The sequence below is a fragment of the Rhinatrema bivittatum genome, unplaced genomic scaffold (assembly GCF_901001135.1).
Source record: "Rhinatrema bivittatum unplaced genomic scaffold, aRhiBiv1.1, whole genome shotgun sequence".
Taxonomy (NCBI): domain Eukaryota; kingdom Metazoa; phylum Chordata; class Amphibia; order Gymnophiona; family Rhinatrematidae; genus Rhinatrema; species Rhinatrema bivittatum.
In genome coordinates, this window is record NW_021820752.1 from 101587 (window position 1) to 124106 (window position 22520).

Sequence of the window (22520 nt, forward strand, 5' to 3'; positions counted from 1 at the left end):
ACTTAATAGCAGGTAATGGACTTCTCCTCCAAGAACTTATCCAATCCTTTTTTAAACACAGCTATACTAACTGCACTAACCACATCCTCTGGCAACAAATTCCAGAGTTTAATTGTGCATTGAGTGAAAAAGAACTTTCTCCGATTAGTTTTAAATGTGCCACATGCTAACTTCATGGAGTGCCCCCTAGTCTTTCTACTATCCAAAAGAGTAAATAACCGAGTCACATCTACCTGTTCTAGACCTCTCATGATTTTAAACACCTCTATCATATCCCTCCTCAGTCGTCTCTTCTCCAAGCTGAAAAGTCCTAACCTCTTTAGTCTTTCCTCATAGGGGAGTTGTTCCATTCCCTTTATCATTTTGGTAGCCCTTCTCTGTACCTTCTCCATCGCAATTATATCTTTTTTGAGATGCGGCGACCAGAATTGTACACAGTATTCAAGGTGCGGTCTCACCATGGAGCGATACAGAGGCATTATGACATTTTCCGTTTTATTCATCATTCCTTTTCTAATAATTCCCAACATTCTGTTTGCTTTTTTGACTGCCGCAGCACACTGCACCGACGATTTCAATGTGTTATCCACTATGACACCTAGATCTCTTTCTTGGGTTGTAGCACCTAATATGGAACCCAACATTGTGTAATTATAGCATGGGTTATTTTTCCCTATATGCATCACCTTGCACTTATCCACATTAAATTTCATCTGCCATTTGGATACCCAATTTTCCAGTCTCACAAGGTCTTCCTGCAATTTATCACAATCTGCTTGTGATTTAACTACTCTGAACAATTTTGTGTCATCTGCAAATTTGATTATCTCACTCATAATATTTCTTTCCAGATCATTTATAAATATATTGAACAGTAAGGGTCCCAATACAGATCCCTGAGGCACTCCACTGCCCACTCCCTTCCACTGAGAAAATTGTCCATTTAATCCTACTCTCTGTTTCCTGTCTTTTAGCCAGTTTGCAATCCACGAAAGGACATCGCCACCTATCCCATGACTTTTTACTTTTCCTAGAAGCCTCTCATGAGGAACTTTGTCAAACGCCTTCTGAAAATCCAAGTATACTATATCTACCGGTTCACCTTTATCCACATGTTTATTAACTCCTTCAAAAAAGTGAAGCAGATTTGTGAGACAAGACTTGCCCTGGGTAAAGCCATGCTGACTTTGTTCCATTAAACCATGTCTTTCTATATGTTCTGTGATTTTGATGTTTAGAACACTTTCCACTATTTTTCCTGGCACTGAAGTCAGGCTAACCAGTCTGTAGTTTCCTGGATCGCCCCTGGAGCCCTTTTTAAATATTGGGGTTACATTTGCTATCCTCCAGTCTTCAGGTACAATGGATGATTTTAATGATAAGTTACAAATTTTTACTAATAGGTCTGAAATTTCATTTTTTAGTTCCTTCAGAACTCTGGGGTGTATACCATCCGGTCCAGGTGATTTACTACTCTTCAGTTTGTCAATAAGGCCTACCACATCTTCTAGGTTCACCGTGATTTGATTCAGTCCATCTGAATCATTACCCATGAAAACCTTCTCCATTACGGGTACCTCCCCAACATCCTCTTCAGTAAACACCGAAGCAAAGAAATCATTTAATCTTTCCGCGATGGCCTTATCTTCTCTAAGTGCCCCTTTAACCCCTCGAAGGAACAGGTAGCGAGCGGTAAGCTGTTCTTTTTAAGGTACACGCCACTTCTGACTCCATCCCAAATCTGCCATTCCCAGCGAGGACAGGAAGAGAAAGCGAGAAGAAGGGTGCCTGGCTAGAAATGAATGAAAGCCTCAGGCTAGCACCACCTGCTCTCTGTGTGCCAGCCGAGAATGACATCGCGGACCTTTTTAACCCTTTGGAAATCTACCGGCAGAAGGAGATGCGTTTAGAAATGGATTTGTCACCCTCCCTTCTTTTTTTTTTTTTTTTTTTTCTTTTTTCCAATATAATTTTTATTCAAAATACACAGAATAGAAACCATAATACAACCACAGGTATATAGTTGAAGAACTGCTCAAATAATACAAAGGAACAGATAATGCACATAATCAATGTGTAAGTGACGGACAGGCACCGCTCAGCAAAAACACCAAAAACAAAAGCATGATGTATAAGGAATGTACAAGGATGAAATTAAATTACAAGCCAGGTCATATAATATAAGCGTCCTAGGACCCTCTAAGGAGATGACAACCCTCCACAGAGGGGGAAAGGAAAGACTGTAATGTACCATGGTATGACAAATGAAAACAATATATATATGTGTAATATAGTATCAAGATGGTGAAATAAAGCAGATCACGACCCATGCCTCCGAGTCTGACTAGTCGCTTTGAGTCTTGTGTTTTATGTGGAAGGATGCAAATGTCCCGCATCAAGGTGTCCCATAGCTCGTCTCCACTGGAGATAAGGAGCCCACGTCCTGTCAAATTTGGGTATTTGTTTGTGCTTTTGAGCTGTTATCTGATACATCACACTCATATTGTCTAACTTCTGGAGTAAGGAAGATTTAGTAGGCACAGTAGCTTGTTTCCAGTATAGCGCCAAGAGGCACCGGGCCCCCAAACAAAGTTGATTAATAAGGGTACTTTCGAACCGAGAATCGGCAACCGGTGCATTTAACAGGCCCTGCGCCGGAGTCAATACCACTTGTTTCTTTATTGTACACAAAATAATATCCTGGACATCCAACCATAGACGTCTAACGTGACTACATTCCCACCACATATGCAGGAACGTGCCCCGCTGTCCGTCACCCTCCCTTCTGAGCAGCCTGCGTGGATATAAGTCACAGAGAGGGGTGTTAAGGCCTTCAGAATAACAAACTGACTCAGCCTTGGCCCTGCTGGTTTCCCTTTGGGTCTTATTCCTGGGTCTCTTTTCCCCGTGATATATTTGCTTTCTTCACGTTGTCAAGCCTCATTATGTAATAATATTTGATTATAGCCACCCTCATTTGTAGCAGTCTTCCGCCCAGCCACTCCCTGACCTTAATTCACAGGTGATGCCTTCTCAGAAGGATCAGCGCAGCAGTGCTCCCTGACTTCCACAGATTCAAGATGGCAGGCAGGGCCCATTCAAGAAATGCAAACACTAAAACCTCCTCAAGTAGTGACATAAAACTCCACGTGAGAGGGGGAGGATCTTAGAGATTCGGTTTGTTATCCAGAACAAATTCCTAGCATTACCGTCAGCCTCTCAGGCGCTCATCTGGGCCACAGTTAAAAGGAAAGACCTGCACTGGATGCGTGAGGAAAATCCAGCTCCTTGGTTTGAGTTTCTGCCCTACCACTGGCTCCATGCGCGTGGCCTTGGGTGAATCGCTCCATCTCCTTGTGCCGTGGTTCTAATCCCAGCTCTGCCACTTACTCTGGGTGAACCCCGAGCAAGTCACTTTATCTCCCTGTTCCATGGATTTGCCAAACATTTGATTAGGTGAAATGACGATGCACAATAAAACATGAAATATAAGATGATTCCCAGCCATGGCACAGATGCCCCCAATCCTCTGGGTGACCCCAGCAGCGCTTAAATGCTGTGATAACATTACTCTCGCTCCCGGGCACACAGTGTTGCACTTAACTCAGGTGCTGGTGGTGCATAAGAGGCGCTAGAACTGTTAGTATTGCCTCTGAATGAAAAATATTATATAAATCTAATCACAATACGCAAAACTAAGTTTAACCTGTAGTAAATCTATCCAGGAACCAGATGAACTGTTTGAACGTCCCTAGGGCCGTTCATGCAGTGTGACGGGATGCTGGCTGGATTTTAAAAAGTGCAGAGGAACGGAACAGCCCAGGAAAAATGGCTGTAGTAGAACACCTGTAGCCTGCAATCCCTTACTCCATTTAGGAAATGCTCTGCAACCAGTAGTAACAAAGGCAGTTAGGTTCCAGTAGAAATTTCAGCACCGTGGTAGAGAAGATGTCATGAAATATTCCTGAAGCAGCCTCATCACTTGCAAATAACTTTGTGATTGGTTATGCTGATGCATTTCTATGGCTCTCTCTCTCACTCCGGGATGTCTCTGAGCCAGTTTTTTAAGTGGTTAGAGAACAGTTATCAATGCAATTGTGATTTTTTTTTAGTATTTTAAATGCCAATGAATGTGACATTTTGTTTTTATTATTCTACCTTGATTTACAACTGTGTTTATAATAAAGCAGCCCTCCATTTGGCCGCCTTGTTTAATTAATGTTCTCCTGTGCTATAAAATACTTCCCAAGTAAGATTTATTTAGCTTTTTATAAAACCAGCAGCTTACAGGAAGATATTAGCATACTGTGCTTGGGCTCTTTTTCTCTGAGACTCTTCTCCTCCTCCCCAGGGACTGACTTAATATAAGAAAGATTTTTCTGAATGTATCACAGATATTCTTCACAGAATTTAATTGGCTTGAAAAAAAAAAAAAAGAGGAAAGAAGTAGTAGTTCCATGAAATGCACAGTACTCAACTGATGCCAGAAAATAGAAATAAAAGAACAAGTCTTCCCCGAGAGACTGTAGGTTCACAGAAGCATGGGTTGAAGGAACTTCAAGAGGCCATCTAGTGCCACAGAATGAGAAGGCCTGAGGGACCTCGAGAGGTCATTTAATACAGTGGTTGTCAACCTATTCCTCAGGCATTATGTGACTTGGATTTCAGGATATCCACATTGAATATGTATGACATATATCTGTATAGAATGAAGACAGTGCAGGTAAATATATCCAAGATATCCTGAAAACCCTATTACCCAGTTAAGACTGGGTTGAGAACAATTGAATATCTTCTTGCCTCCAGGTGGAATCCACTATATTTAAATCAATTGGGATGTGCATTCATTTCCATCTGAAAGGAAAAACAAGGCAAATGAGTTGATTTTCAGTTCAGTTTGGGGCAACTGAACTGAATAGGTGTAGTCCTAAAAAAAAAATCAGAATCCTTTTCAGTTCATTCAGCTTGGTCCCATTAAAGTCTCTGGCAGAATGAAAGAAATACATTTTTTGTATTACAAGTCAATCAGAGTGGAGCTGGTTAGGGATGAGGCATGGAAGGAGCAGGACTGATCATGTTTCAGCATTTTTTCAACTAGCCTATTCCAGAAGGCAGCTGCATATTATTAGTTTATCAATTTTTAGGTGAATGTGAAACTATGAACACTTGGACTGGTGACCCTTTTGTTGGATCTCAGAAAGGGAAAGAAATGATTTTGAAGTTCCTTGCTTCAAAAGTTAAAGTGAAAGAAAAGATTATAAAAAAGATAATTTACAGGTGAAAGCAAAGTATGCTGTTAAGTAACTCACTGACATCGTACCTAGCTATGGTTTGGGTTGCTAGCTCATAGTTTTAATATGGAAATTGATTTTTTACATAGGATTTAAAGCATAAAACATTTTTTTCTGTTCTCTCTAGCAGCACAACCATTTTTGGTCTGTGAATTTTTACAAAGAACCTTAAGCAAATGCTACAGAAACCATTAAACCACAGAAATACCTGGTGGCTAGCTGGGGAAATACATGAGCAGTAAGAGATATTTGAATTTAGTTGCTTTAGATGTCAGTGCCAAAAAGAAAAGCAGGATGTGAATTAACAGCAGGAGGCGCTGACAAAAAGTTCTGAGAACAGACAGAGCTTAGCACATTACCGAAAAATATCTGAACAACTAACCACAGATGGAAAATACCATTGACCTTTTTCTGAAAAGGTCATGATGACCAAATAATGTCTGATACTGAACTAAGCCAAGCTTGGCAATGCATTCTGACATAGCCAGGTGTCTCCTGGAGTTAGAATAACCAATTACATATCTGGAAGGCTTAGCCAGGAAATAGCATGAACTAGCAAAGCTGCCCAGCAATCAAAGACTAACCACTCATGAACCTGATACCTACGATGACAAGTTAAGCTCTATCTATGATGGCTGCATACAAAACCACCAGCACAGAAGCTCAAACTAGAAAGATTGTGACAGGCAACAGGAAGTGCTGAAAACCAAAGGCATTGCAGAAGATCCTGGCAGCACAGAGATTTGCCCCGCTAAAAAGAGTTCTTAATTTCACCAATGACTTCTGAAGCAGCTAAAATTTGGGTGATTATAAATCTTAGATGTGCAATATTATTTCTGTTTATGGTTATCTGACCATCTGCACAGTTTAAGCAGTGAATGTGGTGACAGCGATTCCATTTATTTATTTATTTCCAAAAATCTTTATACCGCACATGCAAAACAAACTTAGCAGAGTGGTTCACAACATCATAAAATCAGCATAAAATCATAAACAATAAAAATAATACAAAATTTCTCTAAAAGGTATTAGGTCACCTAAATATTATTGTTTCTTCGTCATTTTGGATCCAATAGCATGGGTCCCAGGATTGAGGGGGAGGGTAGAATCTAGGAGCCTCAGCTTACAGTATCAGGAGAAAGTTTATAATCACTGTGAAAGGGCTCCAGAGTCTATTATCAGGGCAACAGTATCACTACATCTGACACTGTGCCAGTGATTGCAGGAAAGATACAATCAGAGAGATTGTCTGTTTCTTGCAGCATGTGGCATGTTTGTGCATTGGAGTAACTTAGAGGCAGTCTCCTACTTTCTCTGAGTAAAAGGGTCAGTATGACAGTGAATTAATTCTCATGTGTGAAATTCTTGCACTAAGTTTCACTTACTTTCTTAGTGTACACAATCATTAAGCAAGTATTATCAGTTTGCACATTGTGCTATTTTTATGACAAAAGTGACTGTCTGGGCTATTATTCCTTGAGAGAGACCTTGGGCAAACACAAGTAGCAGTGGTGATGAAAGGCATAGGATCATGAGGATCAGCAGCCTCCTTGCTCAGATCAGGAGAGATTTTTTAAGAGAGACAAACAAGCTAGAGGTGCAGGTTTGGCTGGAAAAGGTGGAATAGTAGCTGCCTGCTCTCATTTCTACTGTTAATATGGTGCAGGAACAGTGGACATACACTAGGAGGGCATTAACCAAAGCCAGCATACTGCCCCCTGCTCCCTTCTGACCAGTATCTCCAGCAGATCTTTGCAGAATCTACTGATTCAGAAGAATCATGTGAGGGATTTGAAACATTAGAGGAAAGAGACACTGAACATTTACTAGGTGAGGAAGGTTTGGACAACCTAATTACATTTACTAGCCTATCTGATGAGCAGCAGCAGGCAGACAGCATAACCACAGAGGCAGTAAGTGATCCTGCCGGGGCCAAGACCAACCCCCAGCAATGGCAGCCAGTTGACAGCGTGAGAGGCGCACACCTGTCCTTTTACTTCCTGGATTGCCCTCAACCCCAGCTCCAGCAGCAGAACCTGAAGATCCAGAAATGAGATCCTACAATGATGTCACAGAGGTGAAGGTGCTTTATAGTTATAGAGGATCAGCATTTTGCTGAATTCATTCACTGACGGTGACGATGGGACAATCACGGGGCCGTCCCACGGCTGACCTCACTTGCCTGCCTCCTGGGTCCTTGCCTCTCAGTTTTGCTCTCCGCCTGCCTTGACCTCAGATCACACCTGGACTTTGCCTTGCTTGCCACCTGCCTTACTACTACTACTACTACATAACATTGCATTAGCTCTACATGATATACGCAGCACTGTACAAACATACAAAAAGACAGTCTCTGCTCAAAAGAGCTTCAATCTAATAAGACAAACATACAGGCTGCCAGAAACCTATTTATTTATTGAACAATGTTATGTGCCGACTCTTCTAGGAGTAGCTCAGGGCAGTTTACAAAATAACACTCAAATTATAATAACAAACAAACAAATAAAACAATAACTATAAAACAAGTGGCATAAAATCAAACAGTTCAAAAACCCTGCATATCCTAACAAAATAAAAAAATTTCCCGATTGAAAGGTTGTTTCATAAGTCAGGGAGAATCATTTAAATATCAAAGACTTGTTTAAAAAAGTTTGTTTTAAGGTTCTTTTTAAATTCTTTTGGTCAGCAGTCATTCTTAGTGACTCCGAAAGAGTATTCCAGAGTTTGGGCCCAGCAATGGAAAAACCGCGATTCCTGGTTCTATCCAAACAGCAGATTTTTATCAGCCGATCTCAAATGCCTGGTTGGCTTGTATAGGTGTAATGATGAACAGAGCCATACTGAAGAGTCTTGTTTTAGGAAATTGAATATCATAGTCAATATTTTATATTGGATGCATTCTTTAATGTAATGTACATAACACAGGGGAAATGTGCTCATGTAATTGGGCTCAACCCAAGGGGGAGGTGGTTGCCTATGCAGAGGACCCTCTCCAATGGTGTGTCAGCCTCCACCATCTTAACAGAGGCTAAGGGGCTCACAACCCAAGTCGTGACACTGTCCAAAGGCCATCAGTAGTGGGAACGTTCTAGGCCATCTTTCAGGCAGTGGTTTGCGAACGACACTCGCTACAGTTAGTTTCAGTGGAGGCTGGCACCAGTCTGAGGACCTCAAACTCCACTTACAACGGTCGCAGCAGGAAAGGCACTGAAAAGACAGAGTCTGTCTCTCGAGCAGACTCCCTGGCCCCTTTCCCCAACAGCCCTCACTGCTGCATCAGTGGCGAGCCACCATGATGCAAATGGGGTGGTCTCCTGTATCACTGGGCTGGGTCACGAGGCAGGCAGCATCGAAGGTGGTGACATGGATCATTGGAGAAACTATTGCTCTGGACCACTTGCCCCTGCAGGAGGTTTATAACATGGAGCTGCTTCATGTCCTAACCCCAAATTACAAAGTTCTCACCAGGACAACATTTAGAAGCTGATCAAGGCAGAGGGGAGTAGCATCTGTTTAATCAGCGACATCTGGATCAGTGTTAGGGCAAGAAGTATCATTGCTGGGGTTTGCTCGTGTTACGACTGTCGCTGCCCGACGTCTCCACTCCGCCCTCCTTACTTCTCTGGTGACTCCTCCTGCGGTTGACGGATGTTTGGCTGCCGCGGCATCTGCCTGCCGTCCTCTCCGGTGTCCCCGGACCGGCTTGGGTGCTGCCTCCCGCCATGCTGTTCAGCTGCCTTAGGACGTGTGCGCTGCGCGGCCCTGCTTCAAGTACCTTCAGTGGCGCGAACCTCAGGGGCGTCCCCCTGTGATGACGTCACGCATCCAGGATACATAAGGCCTACGCGATTGCTAGCTATTCGAGTTAGCAAAGGCTTCCTAATGGATGGGATTCGCTCTCCGTACCTTGCAACTCTGCCTCCTTTGGACCTACTCTATTTGGGGTACCCGCTCCTCGGGGGCCTCTCTCTCTTTCTTATCTTTCAGGTCGCAGTCTGGAACCGGTACTCGCTCCTCGAGGGCTCATGTTCCTGGACTCGAATTTGGACTCCACTTCTGCCAGGAAGACACCGCTGCCTATAACATCTGTGAGTTACCATCTCTCTCTCTCAGAGCTATTCCCTGGAACCAGGTACTCGCTCCTCGAGGGCCTGCCTTTACTCCAGCTCCTGCGCTCCTCCCTGAGAGACCGCTGCGTGAGTACATTACCAACGAGGCTCTATTCCTGAACTCTGCATATCCTGCTACTACTCACAATATCAGTTCTCTCTATTTCAGCACAGCCATTGTGGGATCGCTCTTCCAGAGCCTGAGGGACTACAAGCCCAACCGGGCTACTTTCCAGCTCACTACTGCCACCTCTGGTGGTTCACCAATCCTGTATAATAAAAGAACTAGTGTGTGTGTGTGTCTCCTACGCTGAGCCTGACCTGTGGCCTTCACGGGACTTCCTCCCGTGGCCGTGGTCATCTGCCACAGGTCCAGGGATCCACCCAAAACCCTTACAAATAATAACAGCTCGCTTCAGGACTGATGTCTTCTGCCCAGAGCATACACTAGCTCAGAGAAAGCCAGCTTCAGGAAGCAGATAACTTGCTGTAGTGCCTCACCCTTGAGGCTCCAGACTGGTCCTCAGGGCAGTCAAAAGGAGGGCTAGTTCACCTGGAAGGCGTTCTCAGCATTTAGATGGCTAGGAGGCCAAAGGAAGGTTTGGACAAAGACCTGTGAGCTCTTCTCCTGCTGTGTATTAATGCTATACCATGACGTTAATTCTGGAAGTAGAAATCTTGTCTCCAGTTGTGTTGTGTGCTGTCTATGAAGAGAATCCACTGTAAAAAAAGACCTGACTGAATACCTGGACTGGAAGTAAGCCTTACCCAAACTGTGAGATACCTGTTAAGTTTACCTGCGGTGCATAAGTCAGGAAATGTTATTTTGTCACTGTTTCTAAACAAACCAGTATTGAGACACGATACCTGTGAGTGGGCTGCAGGAGCCCCCAACCTGACCACCAGCTAGAATGCTATGCATGCCTAACTATCCCCGATGGCATACTAGTGGCTGCTGGGCAAGACAGGGTCAGGCAGAAGCTTAGCAGGGTACAAGAGGGCTGTTTTGCACACCTAGGAGATAGATCAGAGTCAAACCTTGGCCCATAGCTTAATGGCAATAGGGATGATGATGGAGAGCTGGCAGCTAGACTGTTCCTATTATAGATGGCGGAAGAACATGACCAGGGAAGAGGGCAATGGAGGATATCAGACCATCAAATGCTTTGTACACTTGCTGCATCTAGAAAAAATGGACTTCCCTCAAGATGGCGGCCAAAAACGTCGGCAGCTTTGTTCAACAGGAAGTGATAGAGAGGTTCAGGAAAACAGCAGGGCATTTTAATTGGAGCATGAAGAGTGGGCAGCAGCTCCGTGAGAAGTAAGAAGCAGTTGGTGCACCTGTGCACCAGCTTATTCAGGGAGTAGGCACCAGGTGCATATAATGTAAGAAGATCGGTATATAAAAACCATAAATAAATAAATAAATAAATAAACCTATCTGATGATGCAGAGGTTAGTAAAGCAACAGATACTACTTCATGAGTTATCTATGGTTGCCGAGATCAGCGTAGATCAGTCCCTGGGGTGTCAGGATTGCTTTCACATAAGGCAGAAAGTACAAGTCCTGAAGCCCTTCAAGGATGCCACAGAGGATCAGAGTTCAGTAACAGCCACCCCGGGTGAGGTCATCCCAATAGTCAATATCCTGGAGAAGTTACAGGGTTTCCAGCAGAACGCTGACTTGCACCAGAGGTGTTGGTGCTCATGTACTCCTTGCTGCCACAACTGCAAAATCAGGTCAAATCCTCAGCCATCTGAATCATCCCATGCTGGTCACCCTGTGTGACCCATGGAAGAATTGGAATATAGCCCTACAATCTGGCACTCTGGAATGTAGGAAGGAGAAGCTGGTGGCTAGGGTGCAAGAATGGGCGCATCAGAGACAGGGGGCAGTGGGGATTCGGTAGAGGAAAGAGCTGGCTCCCCACGCAGGAATGTCAGCATCAGCAGCACTCCGAAAGCTATTTCTTTCCCCACCTTTATCTACCCGCCCATATCCACCAAACAACAGGCTCTCATGCCATAGGCTACAGCAGATTAAAACAGAAACCAGTATGCCCTCTCCCCTCAGCAAGTGAGACCCCTGCATAAATTACAGTCCTGTGGTACCTTGGAGAACCCACTGAAGTCAATGACACTTGCCCAATGGGCATTCTAGGCACGCAAGGCTGTGGTCTGACTGAACCTTGTTCAAGGTCACCTATTATTTCCTTTCCTGCTCAACCAGCAAGCCTAGTGAAACATAGAAATGCGACGACAGAAAAAGACCCAATGGCCAATTTAGTCTGCTCATCTACACCAACTGTGCAATGAATGGGTCTTCTCAATGGCAGGGGAAACTGTGAGTATACAGAGTTGGCCAGAAGTTGGTCTCTGTTAAGATGCTGCAATGTTAGGGTCAAAAAATAAGATGAATTACTTCCTCCATTGACTTTAATGGAAAGGAATGAAACAAACAAACTGAATGAAGCAAATGAAACAGGAATCTGAACTGATAAAACAAACCAAAGCAACAATGTTTGCTGTGTGAAACCTTTTAAACCATCCTAGACAAGGCTTATCTACATTTTCTATATAATAAAGGCAGCCATGTTTTCACCCCACTCCTGGAGGAAAAGTATTCTAGGAATGATGTGTCACTAGCTGCCAAGCGAAACTTCCCGACCAGCAACATTGAACAAACCTATGCCCATGAAAACGCAGTCTTGCTGGTACACCAAAGACAGAACCGCTAACAAGAGCCCACCAGTTTCAACTGATCCAAGAGTAGAAGAGAAAAGAATGGAAGTGGTGAACCTCTGTTCAGGAAAAAATGTACCAACTTTCTCTGGTAACCAAAACATAAAGCACCATTCTTAAAAGGTCTTTTGTGGAATATTAGGGGCTGAGGGTATTGTTAGGGCAAAGAAAAACTGTTATGATAGGATCCAGAGATTTCGAAGTCCCTTCTGTGCTAACATACCTTGTTACTCATTGTCCAAACTATCCCATGGCTTCCTCTGTGCTCATGTCTACGGGTAAGCACCTGCCGATTATTGAGAACTGCATCTCTAGCCAATCCATGTTCATAGTTCAGTGACTGTTCAATACTTCCACATCACTCTGCAATACCATAGACCCACCCTAAGACCCTCAACGAATACCCCAGCCTTAAACACAGTTTTAAGGGTTTTTGACACCAGAAATATTTAATAAATACAGAAAATGGTCAATCAAATCGTGGTCTGCTGGTCACATTTACTACCTTGTGGCACCCAAAGAGGATCCCAAAAGTATTCCGTACGGCCACTCTGAAATCCGGCTTTGAATGGAGAAGAAGAAAGTTCACATCCTCATCGGCTAAGGAAGACGAGGGCTGAATCACAGCAACTGGAGGCGACCAGCACCAGCGCCCTGAGGCTCAGTCATCCCAGGGCACCATAGGCAGCTGTCCAGAGCCCTCCTGGGCATTTCTTTGTGTTTACCTGGAAGCACACTCGAGGCTCCTTGAGGTCCATGTTCAGTAGGGCGGTTAGTGGACAAGTTATCTGGCTAAGGTTAGCAGGATACCTCCCGTAAACGTCCCGCTGATTGTGGCAATCTCCCCCCTCCACAATATTTTGTGAAGGCCCTGTTGGGCCGTTCTCTTTTCACTCCCAAAAATGGTTTTAGGAGCAGAGGCTCCCTCTGCTGTTTGTTTTTTTTTCTATTTTAATGAGCAGCCTGCCCCCTCCCTTCCCTCCGACTAAGAAGAGAAATGGCCGCGGATACCCCCCCCCCCTTCCCCTCCCCATCCACCCTGTACCTTCATTCCTGCTTGCAGGGTGCAAGGGACCCTCTGTCCCGCTCCTGGCACCTCCAGGCAATGCTGGAAGCGTTCGCTTTTAAGAGAAGGGGATCTCATCTCGGCCAGAAAAGGGCGGAATATAACCGGGGAAGCCACTGAGACAAATAACCTAAGAGTTATCCGACTAAATGGCTTTTGAATTTGGATCTCCTTGAGACCAGTCCTTTCCTGATTACCTTACAGCTACATCTGGGAGGTAACCTGGAGGAAATCTTAGTGGTACGGCTCTTTTCAAACATGGAATGCATCCAGGACTTAAAGGCAAGGGTTATACAGATGTGAACTTTGAGCTGGGGTTGAGTCTCCTGTGCCAGTAGAGTTTAAGTACCCAGTGGATATGATGCATTTAGGCTCTGGGAGGATTGGAGAGGGTAGGTCCACGCGTTACTCGTGGAAGACGTGTAGAGATCATTCCGGGGGGGAGGTTTCTCAGCCGGCTTCAGCTTCACGAGCAGCTCTGGCCCACCACATGCTTTTTACTGCCAATTAGCTAAACTTTGGATTTGCAGCTTCGAGAAAAAGAATCATCGGAGAGTAGGTTTCCTGCTCAAGTAGCTTTCTGAAATGGCCTGCTATAGGGGAAACTATATCGTACCTGCTATAGGGGAAACTATAATCATACCCAAAAGATGCCGCCAACATCCTAGGAAACAACTGGTATGGAATTTGAATCGCATTGCTGAGCTATTTCTATGAAATGTAGTTTTTAAAACTGGCGAACATGGGAAGTCCTCGTAGCGTGTGGAGAATCAGTGCAGAGGCCCCTCCGTGCGGCGTGCGTCCGTTCTTTCCAGGATCATTTTCACTAAGTCACTGCTTTCGTACCTGCGTAACTGTAGGGAATTTTCACAGGGGAACAGCCCAGGTGAGCTCATCTTTGAAAAACTGATAACAGCCACATAGGTACAACAGCAGCTGGGTCCTTTCCCCTGCTGTATTTGTGGATGGGGTTAGGCAGTAGAAACTCCGAGCAGGTACTTTTAATATTCAACGTATGAGTCTCATTTCACGCCCCGGCAAGGCCTACACTTATAGCGGCCAAATACCACCGCCTGGTAAAGCAATTTTCACCCCGGGGGATCCTGCCAGCTCACGTTTTAGCGAGCCGGCTAGCTCTCCTCCCGTTTAACTCTTCGGGTCCGGAGTGCAGCTCACTACCTTACAGAACAGGTTTCTAATGCAAGCTCTTGCCCACGACTCTAAGACAGTGCTCCCCAGCCCCCTCCTGGAGGAAGGGTTGCAAGGTAACCATCATACATCTGTGTGAGATAAATTTGCATACATTGGAGACCCAGGATATGCAAATCTATCTCATCTAAAAAAAACCCAAAATCTGAAAAAAAAAAAAAAAAAACCCAACTTGGTTAGGTGCACCTCCCTCCAAGAGAGGGTTGGGGAACGTTGCTCTAGGGCTCGTTATTTTGATGTAGTCTTTGTTGGAAAGAGTTGGAAAGCCTTCACTGGCTCCGCACGTACCTGTGGGGTAGTGCTCGCTGACAGGCCAGGTGTCCACCTGAAGTGTGGCGTTCCCTCCGTTTCTGGTGAAGCGAACCACGTGGTATTTCCCGTCATTCACTGGCGTACTCTCCTCTTTGATGGAGATGTCCTCCGTGCCGATATTGAAAAGCACGCCGATCTTGCCTTGTTCCTGCAAAATGAAACACAGCCCACGTTCAGCCTCTCGAGCTCAGTGCTATCTCTGACTTCTCGGTATATAAACCACGTGGCGTGGGTTTTCTATCTTAAGCGGTATATATAAAAACTTTAAAGAAAGAAATAAGTAACAAATAAACCTCCCCATCTTCCTGAATCCTGGTAAATTCAAGTCACAGCCTGGACTTCTAGAAGACGGTAAGGGTAATTCCTGAAGAGGAAGCATGCTTTTCACTCAATCCTAACACTACCCTTCTAGTGAGAATGCAAGCCCTCTCTCTCCTGGCACAGCCAACCTTTTAAAGCTGGCTTGACCAATATTTAAAAAAAAAAATGAACAGAGGAATATCATAAAATACAGATGGATTTATATACAGGCCACAATATAAGGTGACTTTTTTTTTTTTTTTTTACCAAAATGAGGGCCTGCCCCTTCATAAGCAGGACATCTGTTTCCCTCTGGCCTTTCCACCTAATCTAGCACTCAGAATGCTTTCTTCATGCGTTCAAACATGCGTCTCTGATAGTTAGAGTGACTAGCTGAGCCAGTCCTGGTTTTACCCCATTCGATGCATTCTCTATTAACATGAACAAAACTGGACTACATTTCCCTGCATGCCATGTGATAATCCCAGGACAGTCGCCCTCCGTATACAGTGCAGCTGAGAGTTTAGAGTATTATCCCTCACACTAAAGTCCATTCAACCATCTACGGACTCATCTATCAATTCATGAAACATGTTACTTGTTACTAATGCACCCCCCTTTACCAGGGGCAGGCAAGTCCAGCTCTGAGGGAGCACAGACAGGTCTGGTTTTCAGGATACCTACAATGAATTTGCACATCGGGGATACTGGCATGCCCTGCCTCCAACTGTATGCAAATATAGCTCATGCACACTCCTTGTGAATGTCCTGAAAACCAGGCCTGTCTGTGGCACTTCAGGGCTACCCAACCATTCAGCGGAGAATCTAGCACTCAGACAGGTTTTGTAGCGTGCCGGCTCATTACTGTCAAGGCTCTGGGATTGCACCCTCAAACCCTATAGGACCTTGTAATCATGACCCGGCTGTCACTGGATCTGTACTCTCAGACTTTAATGCCCTTTTTCTCACACGCTGGTCATACATCCCCACTCACCCGAGAACTCCTTTATTGCAGGTACTGAGAAAGTCCCAGATGATATGGGACCCCTGTAAGAAGACCCTGATGCTGCCACTTGTTAGCTCTGTTCGCACTCTCATTCTCACCCAGAAGGAAGGCACCTTGTAAGCTTCCAAGCGAGCAAGAAGTGGTCAAGAAATGCACGTCTCCTGGTGCTAAAATCTGAGCGCTGCAATACACGAGTGACTGCCTGCTTTTACCTCTTTCTTCTTCAGATGGCCAGACTTTAAAATTCCTCCCCACTGAGTGTACACACATCAGCCCTAAATGTCTTGGTGCTCGGCAGAGGCACCCTTGGGATCCCAGGCTCACGAATCTACTTTCTTGTTCATTTACTCTCGCTCGGGCCAGCTTATCGTGACAGCCCTGCCTCGGTGGCAGACGCACAGACGCAGGCGCTCGAGGGCCAAGCAGCACAGAGCCAACAACATCTCCGTTCAGAATTTCAGAGACCAATACGAACGGCGTTGCGGAACGGGTACTGTGAACCGGGCAGAGCAGGAAACCATCAGCCAACCAGTGAGACCATGCAAACAGCGAGGCCCACGCAATAAAATGTGCGCTGTTCTGATTAACCCCCCAACTAATGACAATGCTAATGCACCTTTCTGCAGCGGCCGGAGGGAGCTCACTGCTTTGTGCCTGCCGCCTGCCTGCAGGGTAGAGAGGGGCTAACCTAGAGGACGGGCAAGTGTGATACGAGACAGGGGCAAACTAAGCAGGGAGAGAGACAGCAGGGACGTTCTGTGGGGGCTTAAACGAGGTGAGGGGAAGGGGCATGGATGCTGGGCAGGGAGAGAAAAAAAATAACAGAACTTCCAAAAGCGGGAGTGCAGTTTTTAAAGGGGAGATTTTCAATACATAAATCCTACGTCCTGGTCTTTCCAGAAAAACATTTGGGGGTCCATTTTCAGCCGCAGTGCGGCTCAGCCAGTTAGCGGGATAAACAGATCTGGCTAACCAGCAGGGTATGTTCAGTGGCGCAGTCCCGCGGCTGAATATACTCGGCTCTGTCTAAGTTATTGGGCCAGAATGTTACCCGGATAAGAAGGGGGCGTTCCGGGGAGGGCTGAATATAGCCAGGTAAGCCAAATAGCACATTATCCAGCTAAATGGCTTCTGAATAAGGACCTCCTGATTTTTTGTGCTTTCAAATGCCTTTCCGTCAAGGTCCAAGTCGCTGCACATCTAACAGAAACCTGCCTTTGTTTAAAACAAAGGCACATTTTGTAACAAACAAGTCAGTTTTGGGTTTGTTATGAATGAAGCATGGAAAATCGATCTACACAAAAATATCTGAAAATGTTCTAATATTTTCGGTTCGTTAAAAAAAAAATCCACCAAGCTCTCCCAGACCTCCTCGCTCCCTCCCCTGGAGCTGCCACCGAGCACTCCCAGCCCCCCATTAACCCTTCCATCCCCAGTCGCTCCTGCCTCACCAGCTCCAGCTGCACAATGGCTCTAGCTGGCCCCGAGACCCCCACCTTTCCTCGCTATGGCCACTTGCTTTGCAGCCATAAAACACGGGGCCCAGTCTCCAGGCCTTTTGTGCCCGGGATGGGGGGGCAGCAGTGACTGGGGATTGCCCCTGACCCTTGCTACATTGAAGACCCTGCAGCAGGGAGCCAGGGGGAGGGTAGAGGGACCCCATTTCAGTTCCTTTTTTAATTCGGGGGGGGGGGGGGTGTTTGGTATTTAATGTTCATTTCGTTTCAACAAATGAAACAAATCAAAATAAACCTGAACTGGACCAAATCCTGGATGAAAACAAAACAAAAAAAAAAAAACCTGAAAGGGAAAAAAATAAAATGGAAACAGAAATCCTCCTGCCCTGCCCTAAATCTCTCTAAGAAGAACTAATAATGGATGAAGGTGGTGGAATTAGTAAGAGAGGTTTCCCCACCTCTGGGAGCCAGGAAAATCCTTGCTAACATGGAGGCAGTGCATGCAAATTTTTTCTCATGCATATTCATTGTGGCTAGCCTGAAAACCCGACTGGCTAGTGGGCCCCCAGGACAGGGTTGGGGACCACTGCTCTAACCCCTGGAGCAGGTGTCTTTCCTTCTTTCAGAAGGGCTCTCATTCCCACCTGCACATAGTACGGCCACAAGCCGTCCGTCCGTCCTCTAACCCCTGGAGCAGGTGTCTTTCCTCTTTCAGAAGGGCTCTCATTCCCACCTGCACACAGTACGGCCACAAGCCGTCCATCCGTCCGTCCGTCCGTCCTCTAACCCCTGGAGCAGGTGTCTTTCCTCTTTCAGAAGGGCTCTCACTCCCACCTGCACACAGCACGGCCACGAGCCGTCCGTCCGTCCGTCCGTCCTCTAACCCCTGGAGCAGGTGTCTTTCCTCTTTCAGAAGGGCTCTCACTCCCACCTGCACATAGTACGGCCACAAGCCGTCCGTCCGTCCTCTAACCCCTGGAGCAGGTGTCTTTCCTCTTTCAGAAGGGCTCTCATTCCCACCTGCACATAGTACGGCCACAAGCCGTCCATCCGTCTGTCCTCTAACCCCTGGAGCAGGTGTCTTTCCTCTTTCAGAAGGGCTCTCACTCCCACCTGCACATAGTACGGCCACAAGCCGTCCGTCCGTCCTCTAACCCCTGGAGCAGGTGTCTTTCCTCTTTCAGAAGGGCTCTCATTCCCACCTGCACATAGTACGGCCACAAGCCGTCCATCCGTCTGTCCTCTAACCCCTGGAGCAGGTGTCTTTCCTTCTTTCAGAAGGGCTCTCATTCCCACCTGCACATAGTACGGCCACAAGCCGTCCGTCCGTCCTCTAACCCCTGGAGCAGGTGTCTTTCCTCTTTCAGAAGGGCTCTCATTCCCACCTGCACACAGTACGGCCACAAGCCGTCCATCCGTCTGTCCTCTAACCCCTGGAGCAGGTGTCTTTCCTCTTTCAGAAGGGCTCTCACTCCCACCTGCACACAGCACGGCCACGAGCCGTCCGTCCGTCCGTCCGTCCTCTAACCCCTGGAGCAGGTGTCTTTCCTCTTTCAGAAGGGCTCTCACTCCCACCTGCACACAGCACGGCCACGAGCCGTCCGTCCGTCCGTCCTCTAACCCCTGGAGCAGGTGTCTTTCCTCTTTCAGAAGGGCTCTCACTCCCACCTGCACACAGCACGGCCACGAGCCGTCCGTCCTCTAACCCCTGGAGCAGGTGTCTTTCCTCTTTCAGAAGGGCTCTCACTCCCACCTGCACACAGCACGGCCACAAGCCGTCCGTCCGTCCGTCCGTCCTCTAACCCCTGGAGCAGGTGTCTTTCCTCTTTCAGAAGGGCTCTCATTCCCACCTGCACACAGCACGGCCACGAGCCGTCCGTCCGTCCGTCCGTCCTCTAACCCCTGGAGCAGGTGTCTTTCCTCTTTCAGAAGGGCTCTCATTCCCACCTATGCGCATACTCTCTGGCTGCGGATGGACTACGTATTTGCCCTCCTGCAGGTGAGCACAGTGGTTGCTTTCTGGATGAATGGAATAATCTATTTATGACTTAACAAATGAGTGATCAGTGGGAATCAATAAAAACGCTAGCAAGTCCTTTAAATGCCCTTTAATCTGATAATTAGCATCCGGTTGGAGACAAATTAGTTATTAGTTTTGGATAACAAGAGGCAAAGTGTGTTTGTGGAGTACATTTTTATTTTTTTTAATTTATATTCTGCCTTTTCTTAAATACGCTCAAAGGATTCTCCAGCACAGTTTATTTGTTTAGCCATCACATTCCTCAAAATCCAGCAGCAAATACAATGCGGGCTGCAAATTCACATCGAGAAGAAGTGCATACAAAAAAAATGCTCTTAAAATAAATACGATCTGCTTATACAGCCCTCCCCCCTCTACATTACTTTATCGGCCTACCCAGCGCCCGTCCAAAAAGTACTGCCGGCCTCTCTTTATTTTCAAAAGTCTGAGAGCCAGGTTCGGTGGGCAGAAGATCGGGCCACAGCTACTGACCTGAGCCCCGTTTCCGTGCATCCGGGATCACCCTGGATCTTCAGGATGAATCTGGAACATAAGCTGGTAATAATCGTCCCCACTAAACGACGCATCCCTCCAGGAGGTGGCGCTGCCCGGGTAACCAAGCAAGGGCAAAGGCTCCTCCAGCGGGCAACGTCTGGGATCAGTCTGGCGGCCGCGTTCTGCGCTGGCTGTAACGAACGCAACCAGTTCTTTGGGGCCCTTATAAGCAATGGATTGCCAGAATCAGTCACCGGCAATGCCATAGCCTGGACCAACCTTTGCAAGCCCAAGGCACGCCTGCATTACGAATAACGTTGGGGTGGCTCGCAAACCTGCACAGGGCAGGCAAAATAGACATGGAAAGGACTCGAATGGGCAAAAGAGGAGCTCGGGAAACACTGAAAGCCCCACCAGCGTCTCTTTCAAAGAAAGATAAAGGTCGAACAAACTCGTGAGCTGGTGGCGCTGCCCCGGCTCCTGCAGGAGGAAGGCGAGGTTGGTCCGGCGAGGGCAGCCGCCTCGGTTAGTTACTTTGGCTGCCACATGTGGCTGCTCGCCGCATTCAAAGTGAGTGGCATCCCGAGCTCAGTGAAGGCTCAGCACGGGGCCTGAAGAGCTGAGAGGCAGGGAAGATGTGTGCGCCGCGCAAGGTAAGGACCCAGCTCTCCGTGCTACGACTAGGAAGGGGACGCACGCATGTATGCAGACGCGCGTTTTCAGACAGGAGCTCCCACCGCTGGAGCAGAGCCGAGCCCCGGGGCCGGCCTGGGTCTGAGCAGCAGGCACCGGTGACGTTTACAGGGCACACCGGCCTGGACCACGCATCTCCAGTACCCATAGCTTACAGAAAGCCAGCCTGGCCAGATTTCTGATCTGCGGTTTGAATCCAAGCTAAAACCAAGATCTCGGGCTCCTGCAACAGTCAGAATTTGCAAATTAACTGGGGGCAAGCACGCTCTATCCACTAATGGGGGATCCTTTCCTATCCAGAGGAAAAAACCTTTTGTAAGTTAAGCAGCAGACCATGGTCTGACAGCCGTGTATTTACAGAACAGAGACGGTTTGCTGGCTGTTTTATAAGAGGGCTGCTTCCATCCTCGTTACACAGCAAGTCAAACTGTATATCATCCGCCTACATCTTCTTAAAACCAATTTAAAGACATTTTAACAGCGCACACAGGGAGGATAACTTTCAAACAACAGAGGCGACAGCATATCATATACGCGTGCATACCTGGCCATGCGTAGTTTTACCATAGTATTTATAACCCGCATGTATCACATGTACACCCATTATAAAATACGCGTATCTTTACCCTGAAACATATGTGCGTATGAATGCTTACCCGAGGAAAATCAATGTACTGAATGCTTGTACTCTTCCTACCTATTTTATAATATACATGAGTACGTTTTACACGCAAAGGTAACGTCGGACTTACACGTGTTAACTCCCATTTTATGCGCACAAGTCAGCCAGTTTTAAAACGCATGCCTAAGTGAAATTAAGCAGTGTACGAATCAGTCCACTAGCTCGCGCAGGTCACCGAGATCCTTCTGGTTCTTCAGCCTGAATTCCTCCCAGTTCACCCAGCTCTCCCACCCAGTCAGCCGTACACAATAAACACCTTTAATATCACTCGTGCCTGATAATTGGCTGGGGGAAAATTAGGCAAGTATATCGGCAAATGTTCGTGTGTGTCTTTTACAGTGGCAGCTCACGTGTGTGTTGGCCCCGTCCCAGCGCACCCCTAGAGTGCACGCATATAAGTGTGCGCAAACGTGAAAATGCGCCTGCATTTCTTCCTTTCTAGAGTACGGAGTGTGCAAGCAGAGGCTTCTTCTCTGTGTACAGGATAATCTGTATGCGCATAACATTTTGAAAATTCACCTGAAAGGTTGCAAATAAATACTAAACAGTGCCTATGATAATGCTGCTCTCCGTGGGCCGATTTTCCAAGAGGGAAATTGCTCCCCCTGTCTTACCTGTTGTGCTTGGGGGAACCAGAGAAGCAGCAACATGAAAAGAAATTTCCCAGCGTCCATTTTCCCAAATGCATTTCTATAGCACTGTGGCTTCACAGGCTGTAAATTGTGCACTCCATTCCCAGCTGGAACGAGGACTGTGGAAGGCCGCCCTAGGTACAGACAGATGTTCACCGGATCTAGGGACACCGCTCCAGACGTCCTGGAATGTGCAGTTTTGCTTTTCGTGGCAGGAGGCAGTACCATGCTCTAACGTGGGACCAGGGGAGCCTGTCAACCTGCAGCCACCTCTCCCGGGCACGCAATGCGGCAGGCGAATGAGCCGCTGCGTTAAAAAGGAGGCGCTACAGGAAACTCTGCATCGGGCGCCCAGGAGAAGTGCCTGGGCCTGGGTCAGGAAACGGACGTTCAGTTTTACCAGTGCACAGCCACGCGTTTGGGAAAATGGACGCTGGGAAATTTCTCTTCGTGTTGCTGTTTCTCTGGTTCCTCCAACTTAATACAGCCACCGTATTAAGTCGGAG

General features: G+C 46.7%; 1 protein-coding gene across 2 annotated transcripts in view; it reads right to left on the minus strand.

The window, feature by feature from the left end:
• Positions 1 to 22283, minus strand: part of LOC115082081 (neurexin-3-beta-like) — a 70561-nt gene extending 48278 nt beyond the window's left edge. For both annotated transcript variants that reach the window (XM_029586347.1, XM_029586346.1), the window contains exons 1-2: positions 21997 to 22283; positions 14706 to 14877 (exon numbers count right to left, since the gene is read on the minus strand). In XM_029586347.1, the coding sequence (XP_029442207.1) occupies positions 14706 to 14877; positions 21997 to 22242 (418 nt within the window). In that variant the 5' untranslated portion in view covers positions 22243 to 22283. The remainder of the gene's footprint in view (positions 1 to 14705; positions 14878 to 21996) is intronic.
• Between the last annotated feature and the right edge of the window lie 237 nt (positions 22284 to 22520).